At 35.7% G+C, this 13246-nt stretch overlaps 1 protein-coding gene across 2 annotated transcripts in view; it reads left to right on the forward strand.

Annotated features, from left to right (window-relative positions):
- LOC150077905 (fibroblast growth factor receptor-like 1) overlaps positions 1 to 13246 on the forward strand; it is a 131286-nt gene that overhangs the window by 82760 nt on the left and 35280 nt on the right. For both annotated transcript variants that reach the window (XM_090384784.1, XM_090384783.1), the window contains exon 2: positions 4404 to 4487. In XM_090384784.1, coding sequence (XP_090240910.1) covers positions 4415 to 4487 — 73 coding nt within the window. In that variant the 5' untranslated portion in view covers positions 4404 to 4414. The remainder of the gene's footprint in view (positions 1 to 4403; positions 4488 to 13246) is intronic.

A 13246-nucleotide genomic window follows, 5' to 3' on the forward strand; every position in this document is an offset into this window, starting at 1 on the left:
ATCCAGTCACTTGGCCGCTCTGCTGTATACACTGAGCGTCCACTTTATTAGGTACATCTCCCTAATAACGAGTATATCTTCCCCGCAGAACAACCTGGATTCGTCTTTTCATGGACTCAGTGTCAAGAACTTGCTACAGGATGCTGGTCCATGTTGATTCAGTTATTTCCCACAGATGTTGCAAATTTGATGGTTGCGGATCTCCACTCGGAAGAGCTTGTTCCATGTCATCCCACAGGTGCCGAATTGAACAGATCTGGTAACTGGGGAGGCCATCGCAGTAGACAGAATTCACTCTTGTGTTCATGGAATTAGTTCTGTGCAGTTCTGGCCATGAAAGGATGTGCTTGGTCGGAAACAATTTCCAGATAACTTGTGGCATCCATATATTGCTAATTAAGGGGCCTAGTGTGCACTGCCAAATATTCCCCCTTCACGCCATTAAACCGCAGCCCCCACCGTCATTCTGGATAATTAACACCTCGCAGGATGAGTCCACGGGCTCGTGATGTTTTCACTATAATCTGATTCTCCCATCCACGTGAACAGCAGGAATATTTCCATTTCTCCAGACAAAATATTTCCATTTCTCCACTGGCCAGCGTTGTTCTTCATCCCTACGTATCTGCCCACCTGCTTTATAGCAGGTGGACATATAACATGGCTAATAAGATATCAGGTGGCAAAACCCAAAAGTGAAGTGTTTCTATTCTCTTTTAAGAACAATTACTTAAATGTTTTTGAAGTGCTGTACCACCTACTTCGCCATATTTGGAGGGGCGAATCCGAACTGCTCAATTATCTAAGTCATGTTCACAATTTCTGTTATCATATTGTAATTTATTTATGAAATGTAAAAATTATTTACTGTTCAGAATTCTGTTTGGGTGAAACTTAATGGGGGAACAAGGAGGAATTTTAGTCTAGTGTGAATTTAGCTGACAATAAAGCATTCAGAATCGTGGACAAGAATTGTTCTCATTCGGTTGCTTTTTAGACTTTTAAATACACTCATGTTCAGAAAAACAGTTACACGTTTTCCACTGTCGAAACAAAATGCATTTGTAAACCTGAACTTCTTTTTTTCTATCGAATATTCTTATTTATATATATATATATTTCTTCCTAAAAATGAATAATCAGTGTCCACATACAAAGAATTTTTTCACGAAACTATTGCTATTTATTTACAGTGAGTGCCATCCTCTTTAAAATAAATTATGTACAATGTACAATTATGTTTTGTTTCTTGAGGCTTTTGTCCCTTGAAAATAACTTGGTTACTTTTCGTGAAATAAGTTATTTTTTCTTTACTCAGAGCAACTTTTAACTATACTTAATTACCTTTATCATCCAGCTAATTCAAGTTGACAAAGTTAAGTTAAATTAGTTGGCCGATAAAGGTAATTTGTATTGGTTCTAGCCACTGAAAGTCAGCACCAAGGAAGCCATTAAAAATCAGGGCAACATTTTAGAACCATTTGTTTTTGAGATAAAAGCGTAATGTAACTAAGTTTATCTAAAGCCCTTCCATCTGATTTGTTTTGCGTTATGATTTTTTAATATTATTATTATTACGACTTCTTCACTTAAATTGGTGTCGTTTTTGTGAGGTTAGTGTATCTGTCTTCGCTTGTTGGTATAAATTAGGACTGGAGAGCAACACAGTGTATACATCACGTTTTGTATCTCATGTTCTATCTGTTTTTTTTTTTTTTTTTCTTTACTTCTCCTCCCTACTTAGAGTAAGTCATGGTTTGGGAAATTCACTTCTGCACAAGCTATGGCCTCAATGTTCAACGTCATGTCACTAGACGCATTACAAGCTGTCGTCAACACTCTTAGGGTGATTTGTACAGGAGGGTAAAAGTGTTCGGTTTCACAACGACATCATGACCATTTTGCCAGACGTTCCCCCACCACGTGGCTGCCATCATCCTTCTGTTTTCGCGCAATTTCCCGCTATTCAAAGGCTGAGCGCCCTCGAACGATTGAGAGATGAGCGAGGAATTTCGTGGTTACTAGCAGAACAGATTGATTTTGTAAAAGTAGACGGCAGTCATTACGCCAAGGGTGGGAGTCAATAAACTTGGGTCTATCGTGATGACCTCGAATGTAACAAATGAAGCTGATTTCCTAAACTATTTTCTGGCAATAACTCCCAGTGCATGCAGACATTGTTAAAAAATACATGTCAGGGCAGACGGTTTGAAGAGGAATGAGATAACTTTAACTGGTACCCTATGGGTGGTTGTGCATATATTAGGTTGTAAAGGCCATCATCCCAGGTTTCCCGCTCTTGGAGGCGAGGGTGGAGTGAGAAAAAGATGTCTTCCCCACTGCGAACGGAATCATCTGTCACTCTGCTGGCCGTCGTTAGTGGAATTAGAAGGTCTGTAGGGGCATAAGTTGCATAAACTTATTCACACCATTATAATTCCGATCCTTCACACCCTGTTGCTTGTCAGGCATTAATGAAAGAAAAATGATTGAATTCACACTTTTGTCGGATTAAAAATAAAAGAAGATAAATATTAATTCATAGTTTTTTTTATTTTTTGGTAATGGAATGGTCAAATTTGATCAAGCATTTTTTGAATATTTCTCCAAAGGTGGTCAGTTAGGTACATGGACAGAAGAGAAACATGCTGGCCGGAATTAAGAGAGAGAGAAAAGACTGCAGGTGTAGTCTTTTCTCTCTCTCTCTTACATTATACATTATGCTCCATTATTAATTTCCAAACACCAATTTCTGTTTTGTTCTTTTTTTTTTCATATTGATGCAAGGAAGAAAGCTTATACAACATCATCCAAAAATAAATTAATTAAAAGCAATTCCCACATCATGACTATCCTCTCAAAAAATTTATTTAAAAATTATTCAAACTGTCCACTTCCACAACACCAGATGGAAGTTTTTCCCAACAACCTACTGTCCGTTGGCTAGAAGCAAATTTCCGTAAATCTGTTCTGCAACAATCCTTCCTCAATATAAATTTATGCCCCATCATGCGAGTAGTCTGCGCAAGAAGAAGGTTATCAGCATTGAGCTGATAACCTTCATAATTGAGCTTACTCAATCCATTCAACGTGGTCCGTCTAAGACTGTAATAGGTGCATTATGGTCTTAGCTACCGATGCACTAATAAATCAAACAACTCGATCCATCGAAGCCTTAAACACTTCAATCAGATTACTTCCCAAAATTAACCCCGGGGACTCACATCTGGTGAGTATGGGCTTGGCACACCCAGGGTCCTGAGCTGGATATCATCATTCTTCTCTTTCTTGTTGATTTCCTTCTACTGGTGACTCTCTCTCTCTCTCTCTCTCTCAGGGTAACTCGGGAACTTTTTTTTTTCCTGGTGCAGCATAAGCCTCAGGCTTCCTTGCACCCTGTGGCTATTAATAATAATAATAATAATAATAATAATAATAATAATAATAATAATAATAATAAGTACTTAAAGTCTCCAAACGCAGCAGTTTGCAGAACTGAAGCCTTTCCTATTAAGAGCACCCTTTTTCCCCCCCTCATCAATCTCGTTGCTTTTCTCTGCATCCATCCCAACAGATCCACATCCTTCCTAAAATGAGGGCTTCGGACCTGTATGCAATACTCAAGATGTGGCCTAACCATTGCCCACTGGGATAATCACCTCCTTATCCTTGCTGGAAAAATTTGTGTATATCATTGACAAACGCCACATGGCTAGTTTTCTGAAAGAATAGTTTTAGCTTTATGCTATCGAGTTCATAATGTGGATAATGAAACAAACCGGTTGCTAATTTGTAACTACTGTGTATATAATTACTTATTTGAAAAACTCTTAACAGTTATACAAAGCTGAAATTCTATACATTTATTAAGCTAAATATAAGTGTCAAATAAAGTGGGTTGGTCACTGAATTTATACTTGACCTAAATAATGTTTGTTACCGATATTTCAAGTAATTCGACGTCTAGCCTGAATATGTCATCACGCTAGATTATGGCCTACACCTGTCCATTATATCTTACAAATAAACACCAGAAAAACCAAAAAATGGCAACTATATAGGTGAGAAAAAATAATAGCCGAGAAACAAAACACCAAGGAAAGGCATCTTATATGTATTGTGAATTCAGGATACCTTAACGTCTATCAAAACTTTTCAGCAATAAATCCACATTAATGTGGACATACATGCTAAATTCCTAAATTTTTCCAATTTAGTCGGTTTTTAACTTTTTAAATCGCATTCTGTATCATTTATTTTCTCTCACGTGGAGGACATTGCGCATGCGCCATACTTACCGTTACTGTATACTTCTGCAAATTAACTGCGATATACATTATTAAAAATAATAATAAAGAAATCAGTTGTTTGATAAGTTTTGATTTTTTTTTTTTTTTCTTCAGGTGACGTGGATATGTTTCAAGGAAGGACAAACCCGCTTTTCAAGTTGGTGGCGCTGTTAACTGTGTGTTCCACAAGTGGCATTAGTAAGTGAAGTTTTTAAGTTTAATAAAAAACGGCTTTTCTGTTTACTCTCTAAATTAAGTTATAGTGGTAAAAACTCCTAACAGTACGATTGCTTTTACAGCTAATGACGTCACTATAATTGTCGATCGTGCTGCACGTGCCAACTTGAGTAATCCTGATGGAAAAATGAATGCCCGAAGACGTGTAACAAACCGCATGACGAATATAAATTACTACCACGAATTGACTCCAATACAAACTTAGAAAGTCTTCTGTTGTGATCTCTGAAATAGATTGTACGTGCCTGGAATTTTGCAGACGAATTTGTTGAACTCATTTTTTAAATTATCAATTTGTAAACTGTCATAGCGGAACTAAAGATCGCTTCCTGTGGGCTGTGTTTTACACTTGACCTGCAGCAATGAATGACGCAAATGAAGCTCTAATAGGTGTGCGCAGAAATAAAACATTTCCCGTGATAAATTAATAGCAAAAGCTTCGAACAAACAACAGAAATGATTTTTCTAAAACAAATAAAAAAAAAAAAAAAAAGAAGCGCCACGCGACTTAGAAAACTGCATAAATTTTGAATGAGACTATATGATTGATAAAACTAAACCAAAAAAGAAGTTGCACCAACGTTTATTTCTTATAATAATAACATAAAACATTGCTTGCTTAGTGATGGACATAATCGATTATTTTCGATTATAGCAAATTATTCCATTATACTCATATCATTCAAATGATTCATTAGATTATTTCGATTATGCTGATAGGATTCAAATGATTCATTCGATTTTGGAAATTCATTCGATTATTTTTATTATACTAATATGATTCGAAAGGTTCATTCGATTAATGATTCATGATTAATGATTAATGATTCGATCATGGAAATTCATTCGATTATACTGATATGATTCGAATGATTCATTCCATTATGTAAATTTATTCGATTATTTTGATTATACTGATATGAGTCGAATGATTCATTCATTATGTAAATTTATTCGATTATTTTGATTATACTGATATGATTCGAATGATTCATTCTATTATGGAAATTCAAACGATTATTTTTATTATACTGATATGATTCGAAAGATTCATTCGATTATTTCGATTATACTTGTGATTCGAATAATTCATTCGCTTACGACAAATCATTCGATTATACTTATATGATTCAAATAATTCATTCGATTATGACATCATTAGAATGACATATTCGAATTATATTATTTGATTGTTTAATTCGATTATATCATTGGATTATTTTAGTCGATTATATCACTGGAATGATAGAATGATTATCAGTTAGTAATTACTAATCATTCGATTATTTCGATTATTCAAATCTTCGATACAAATGATTTATTCGATTATGACAAATCATATGATTTTATCGTTCGAATGATATAATAGAATGATTAATATTTAGTAACTACTAATTATTCGAATCACTCGATTACTAGGCATTCCATTTATTATTGTGAAAATGTTTCACGGCTCACGTTGCAAAGAAGAGTAAAGTGTTTTTTACAGACAAGAATGGGAGCAAGCTCAGAAGAAAGTTGAGAATTTCCAAGTCGGGAATAAAAAATAATGTTAAAATAAAACAAAAAGGTGACACCTTATGCCTTCGTGTGTGGACATCATTTATTTTACCAAGACCTATCATAACCTCCGTGATGAATGTGAGATGTCACTTTTCAGAACTAGACACGCACTGGTAATGTGTATGTGCGAACCTGTCAGACAAGGAACGATGAGGAAAAAATATTCGTTGCTTACTTATTGGACGCGTTGGTGCAGATTTTAAAATCTGTGCGGATGTCGTTTGGTTGTTTACTTCGTCGCCTTCAAAGTGTGATTGGATCATAAGTAGATCCTCTTCTGATTTGGGCCCCGATAGTTGAAAGGAACAAATGGCCATCTTGACAACGGCACTCAATCAATTGCTAGCGTCTGTAGTGTCGGTTTGGTGCCGCATGACTGCTTCTAAAAAGGAAGCGTGTATTGTAATCGAATAATTCAAGGATTTTTCTGTCGGAATCGTGTGGCTTGTTTGGCTGGAAATTAAAGATCAAACTCTTTTGTTCGGCCATTGCAACTATAAGCACACACTCCAAGTAGGAGCCTTTCAAAGCTCGGAAATATTTCACGGAATATTCCGGAGGTGCGAGTCGTTCGCGAGCTATTCTTTAAAAGTTGTCCCCCTTTTCCCTTCTCCGAGATGGGGGGTAAAGGAGGAGTTCATGAGATGAATGCCGTTGATTCCCGGACCGCCCGCTTTTCACAAGAAAGCCTTTTAGTTTCTCGCCTATTTTATTCGCGTATACCTCGGGGCTTTTCGGGGGGATATCTTTGGAGGCGCACAAATTTGCTTGTCTTTAACACATAAGGAAGTTTTTACACGTCTATCGACAGAGAGGTGTGGTGAAAGGACAAGCTGGCGGATGGTCGAAAGATTAAGGGAATGGCTAGATGATATGTATTAGCTTAGCGCATGTGCAGAAGATTGAAGAATTCATTTTAGCCGATGAAAACACGAGCTTGGTAAATTGCATATAATTATCCAAAATTCAGTATCCAACCCTGTAATCATAACAGTGTTTAGATAAAATTTTACTTGCTTAAATGATTTATTGCCATCGTCAATTAGCTGCTACATATTGGACACATTAAGCTGACCTTAACGTGCTATTTAGGCTTACCAAATGTAATATCACTTAGTCACGGCATGTTGACGCACGTTATGAAATATAAGAATGCCCCGTCCTACTTTAGCGATTGCCGAGCATTGGTGAAGTGTCCTACCCCTAACAAAATCAGGAACGATGTTATGATCCTTATTTTTGGCCACCATCCCCAATGAACTGGAAGTATAGAAGTCACTGGGATAATAGTAGTAATTGAGGTAAGAGTAATAGGAGTCATTGAGCATGCGCGTTAGGCAAGAGAGGCGGCTTAGCCCCTTCTAGTCTTAAAGAAGAAATAGCCAGCTGTCTTCGCTTTGTATATTAGGAGATAAATGGCAGTGTTTAAAGTAAAGATATCTTAATCTGTACAGAAAAATACTGTATATGTATACTCAAGAATCATGTACAATATTATATTCCACAGCGCATTTAGCATTTTCGGAATCCGGAGAGGAGTAAAAATTATGTTCTTCTTCTTCTTCAAAAAAGGTTTGCATTCAATTCTTGTTGCAATTCGGTGCATCTAGTAGCGATTCCAAAGGACCATAAACACCTCGCCACTTTATTTTCAATTTCTGCCTAATTCGGATTAATATTTAATGATAAAACTGTTTAATTAAATATTAATTTAATGATAAAAGCACATTTCGAGGCGCTTAAACATAAATACTGCGTATTCTTTAGATCATATTCCTATACTCATGCATATTGACTATTACATTTTTCTTTTTTAATTTGCAGTAATTTACGTAATGGAAAAGTTGCAGCCTTTATTTTATAGCACTCTTTCACGAATCATATCGTTGTGGTTGGGACTACACAAGAAACGACATTCATGGATGAAATTTACTCTTCTTTGCTTCCTTTATAATATTTAGTAGGAGTGACATCACCATTTTATTTCGGATAACCGAGATCCTACTGAAATTAACGAAAACATTAAATGCTTATCCATTAATACACATAATTTATTTAATCACTCAATTTTCCATATTCATATTATAAATATAATTTACAAAAACGTGCTTATCTATTATTATATATAATTATTTTAATTTTAATGCGAACCTTGTGTTTAATCAAAAATTTCGCGACCTAATCATTTTTCTGTGGCCTACCGGTGGGTCGCGATCCACAGGTTGAGAAACGCTGCCTTAATGAGGGGTTGAGGTAAAACTTAGGCCCTCCGAAAAATAAGGAAAATGATTTGTGAAATACTTTTAGAAATTTTTTTTCCCTTAAAGGAAAGTCCCACCAGTCTATTTTGGGACAGTTGACCCCTCTGGTTACTGATCTTATTGTGGAGTTCAATTGTGGGGACACCCAAAACGTTTCTTGCGTTCAAGTATATTGCTTACCGCTGTAATAACGTTTCCCCTACGGATGTCGGTATTTCATTTTCTGAGATGGCCGGTCTATTAGGATCGAGCAAACAGGATGTCCATTGTCTATCACGGGTGCCCTCTGTTTATTCTCTGAATCACCACCCTGCAACGATGGATTAGCTACCACCTTTCTGCTGGTACCGCTTCACCGAGGTGCTTAAACACCAAAGAACCCTCTCGGAACACTGACCGCATCACTACCACATGTCAAGAGAAAGCTGTAATTGCAAAATCGTGGACTTAGAAACATTGCTGTATATTTGTTGAATTGCCACATTCAGATGAAAATCTTCGGCTATTATTGAATGTTTTAAAATAATGAAACGAATAGTTAAATACTTAATGGTAACTTTGAAATACGTTTTCATGTAAAATATTTATGAAGACGTTTTCGTATAATATTTAATTAAATCTTTGCTAAGTTAATACAGTTTATTTAACCATAAATGGACGAATTTGTCTCTTTATGGTTTAGCTCAAAGGAAAGGGGAGATTTCAAGAGTAAAATTAATTATCTTCGTATTAGTTAGTGTAAACGCATCATATTAGTACGCAGCAAACTCTGAATTAGCAAAAACGGCATCGTTTTAGTTAAATCTCATATTGTGACAACGAGTTGTCACGATATTGCATTACTTCGAATAAGTAACGCTTCACCAAACGCTACTTATTCTCAGCGGATAACACCACCCAAACGGCACCATTTGGGGACTATTTGGCCCTTCTTCGGTGGGTGGGCGGATAGGTACCCTGATGACAAAACAGTTGTGAGTATAACTGCACAATATGAGAGATGCCTGATGGTGTATAAAGTGAAATTAGTTTGCTGCGTACTAATATGATGCGTTTGCACTAACTTGTACGTTGTGTAATTCTCTCTCTCAGCCCGAGGCTTAAGCTCTTAAAGTTTTAACTTTATGAGTGTTATTAAATTAACCTTATTCCGTAACATTCGCTTATTTTTTCTAATTCACGCCTTCTCTTGCTTGTATACTCTTAAAATGTACAGCTGTTGCATATTTAATTTTTGTAAAAAATAAAATATAATACAAAATAACCAGCCACAAGTACTGTATTCACGTTGATGATTCCTACGAAACCATTCTTCACTAGTTCATTTCAATCCCGTTAGATGGCAGAACTTGCGTGCATTTTCGTAGTTTCAGTTTTAAAGTTTCGTAATGACGTTGAAGTATGGTCCATAGAAAATGGTTTATATTGACAGTTACATCCTTTGGAACCTGTTTTAATTCAGATGTAGCGATTCCCGGTATCCATCATGTCAGAATATGAGGGAAAAAATTTATATCTCTCTGTCTCGGTCTCCTTAAAAAAAAAAAATAATAATAAGGCAAAAAGAAAATAAAAAAAATCGAACCATGTTCGTGTTTTGCAAACAAGGTTCCATACCTATCAGTACGCAGATGACAGTCATTGTTTATAGTTTTATGCTGGTTGTTGGTTAGTGTCCTTCGCTTAGTGTTAGATAAAGCAATAGGCCATAGTTCCCTGTTGAGTAGAGAACTGTGTAGGGACGAAACTGACTGAGCACAGGTTTTTACCTCGTAGCCCGAAGGAAAAAGTTAATGTAGTAATTGAAGTGTGGCGCCACTGGCGTGAAAAATGGCAGGTTGGCCCGGTCCCTTGGCGTTTGCTTCACAGGGGAGGGAACGTAAAGCAACAGGTATCTGACCCTTCAAGGTGAAGGTACTGTGCTTCCTTGACAACCGGTGTTTGGGGTTTAGTTTGATGAAGAACTGAGAAATATACTTGTTTTCATTAATGGTGCGTTTAGCGTATATGGTAGAGTATGATGGGGTCGAATAAAGTGCGATTACGAACAATCCATTAAGTGTCATTGCTAAGATTAACCCCTTTGCACTTTCTGTCATTGCCAACGCAATGACATCTTTTGGTGCTGTGTGTTTTTTAACTCCTTGACACCCGATACAAAACAGGTAGTAGCTAAAGATCCTTCTTCGTTTGGCTACGCTGTTGTCAATAAACGAGACCAGTTTAAACAGTAAACAGTGGCAAACGAATACATGTGGCGTCACATGTATTCGAATACTTGCGTAGCTAAATATATTTTAGTCGAAAAACATGCCTAATTCCCAAGCAGTTGTTTAAATTTAAACTTTGAATTAAAACAAATTCGTTGACGTACAGGAAAAAAAGGCTTTAATTATTTTATTTTGAGATATTCGTGAAAAATATTCGTATGTCTTCTCACGGCCGGAACAAGTGAGAGATAACCAGCCTACTTCAGGATGCACGAGCTACTTTTATTCGCTACCTATTTCTTTACAAAGATTTAAAAATGTCTGTGAGCGGAGTGGCCGAACTTTAACTAATGAAATTATCACCTTCACCATTTCAATTTCATTTGGCATGTGTCTGCCAACTAGGTAAACTCAATTTATGCAGTTGGCAATGTTCTGTGAACTCCATAGATGGCGTGTTAGTCGTACATAAAATGGATGACAGGTGCTTCACGTTTTAAGTTGCATGAAGTTTTTCATTAAGATGATTTCTCTGCTTCCCATATCCTATCCATTTCCAGGCCCGGACCAAGGTATTTCCGCGTCCCGGACAAAAAGATTTTTCGGATCCCCTTTACTAAGGATATATATATATATATACTGTATATATATATATATATATATATATATATATATATATATATATATTTTTTTTTTTTTTTTTTTTTCATGATTTGGCGCCCCTTAAAGAATGGCACCCGGACAAGGGCCCTGCTAGCTCGTCCCTTAATCCGGCACTGACCATTTCTTCACAAAGATTTAAAAATGTCTGTAAACTAAAAGTGGCCGAATTCTAATGAAATTAGCTACCTTCACCATTTCATGTAGTCTTACCTTCAGTTCATTTGGTATGTATCTGCCAACTAGATAAACTCAATGCAGGCAGTTGGCAACGTTCCGGCAACTCTATAGGTGGCGTGTTAGTCATACATAAACCGAATGACAGGTGCTTCGCGTTTTAAGTTGAAGTTTTCATTAAGATGATTTCGCGCACTATGAAATTTACTTTCTGTGAAATTTCTTTAGGAATTTGCAGCACATTTGGGAATCCCCAGGGGTTCGCGTACCCAGGTCAAGAAATGATATACTAGACCAGGATGGCCAATCCGCGCACGAATGCCACTTGTGTTACGCCTCCCGATGTGAAAAATATAACTTAAATATTAAACAGCCGTTTGAAAAATAGAAATGAAGATAAGCACATACAGCAGAGCTTACCAGAGTGGGTGTCGCCTCATGTCCCAAAAAGGTGTATCCAAATTTTGCATCATACCAGCATTTCCTCTGATTATCTTCCACTATCTATTGATATAATTGATTGATTAAAATGTAATTTGATAAATTTTATATTGTATATAATAATAATAAATGTCACTATTATACTACATGAAATTATTAACAAAATCGGTTTTACTATGTCCTTTCCCAACCACATTAAATTATAATTATTAATTAATGCATACAAATGTATTACATTTTTTCGTATGCTTCATGCTTGCTGGTCGGTGAACTCTGGACACTTCTCTCTCTTTGAAAGTGAATAATTGATAGCCTTAGTTAAACTTAGCAGTACATCTCTCTCTTACTCTTGTTTACATTTTTTTTTTTTTGGCACGAAACAAAGGAAGTTATGTACCGTTGAATATACCGTCAACTTATAATTAAGAAATAAAATAGGTGGGATGTCGAATTATTTTTGGCATGCGCATAGTGTGTCGGCTTCGAAAAAGTTTGAAAAGCATTGACATGCAATTTAAATTCCACTTTTATTGCTTGAAATTATTACCCTGATTTCAGCGTGATGGAAACCTTATTTACCCTTTTAGAGTGCATTAATTTAGCGCAGATGAGTAAGGACGCTAGTCAGCTTCTCACGACAATGATTCTGTAATGGCAAACATTTATTCGTTAATCTATATTAAATTTATTTTATAAACATAAAATTATTTTACCGAAAGTTAATCCTTCCTGTATAATAGTAAATCTTCCCCGTCTTTTTTTCCCGTATCAGTTAGACCTATAGTTCCAAATTTTTGTGCAATGAATTCTACCCATATTAAAATTCTTAATCCATATTATTTTTGGCATGTCTAATCAGTGACACCCAACCTTTTTTAACTTGGGTATTATTATAAAGCAAATACAGTTTATTTATTAATTTATTTTGTCAAATACATATATTATTTTTTATTTGCGTACCAGTTACAATAGTTACCACTTGCAATTTATTTTATTTTTATTTTTTTAAAATTTTGATCATATGGGTGCCCAGATGAGACTGCATTAAGATCCCAGATCTCAGGGTCGGCAAATTTAATAATATTAAAAATATCGAAAGGCATGACACGGTCCTATATCCGGATTCCAACCATGGGCAGGAAAAAAAAATAATTAAGAGCTCGTTTTTTATTATCAGTTTACTAAATTAATAATAATCAGTTATAATATTAGTTTCTTGTACTAATCAAGCATCTTGAAATACGTGTTGTATTTCAATTTTATTGAAATCCAGGGGTAAGTCACAAAATGTTCTGTGAATGTATTATTTTGAGATATGAATAGTGAAGCGAAAAGAATTACTTTTATATAAATATAATTAGTAATTAACTTATAACAGTCAGTGAATGAAAATTCAATTAATTTAACA

The sequence above is a fragment of the Mastigoproctus giganteus genome, chromosome 11 (genome assembly GCF_048544385.1).
Source record: "Mastigoproctus giganteus isolate SK-2022 chromosome 11, ASM4854438v1, whole genome shotgun sequence".
Lineage (NCBI taxonomy): Eukaryota > Metazoa > Arthropoda > Arachnida > Uropygi > Thelyphonidae > Mastigoproctus > Mastigoproctus giganteus.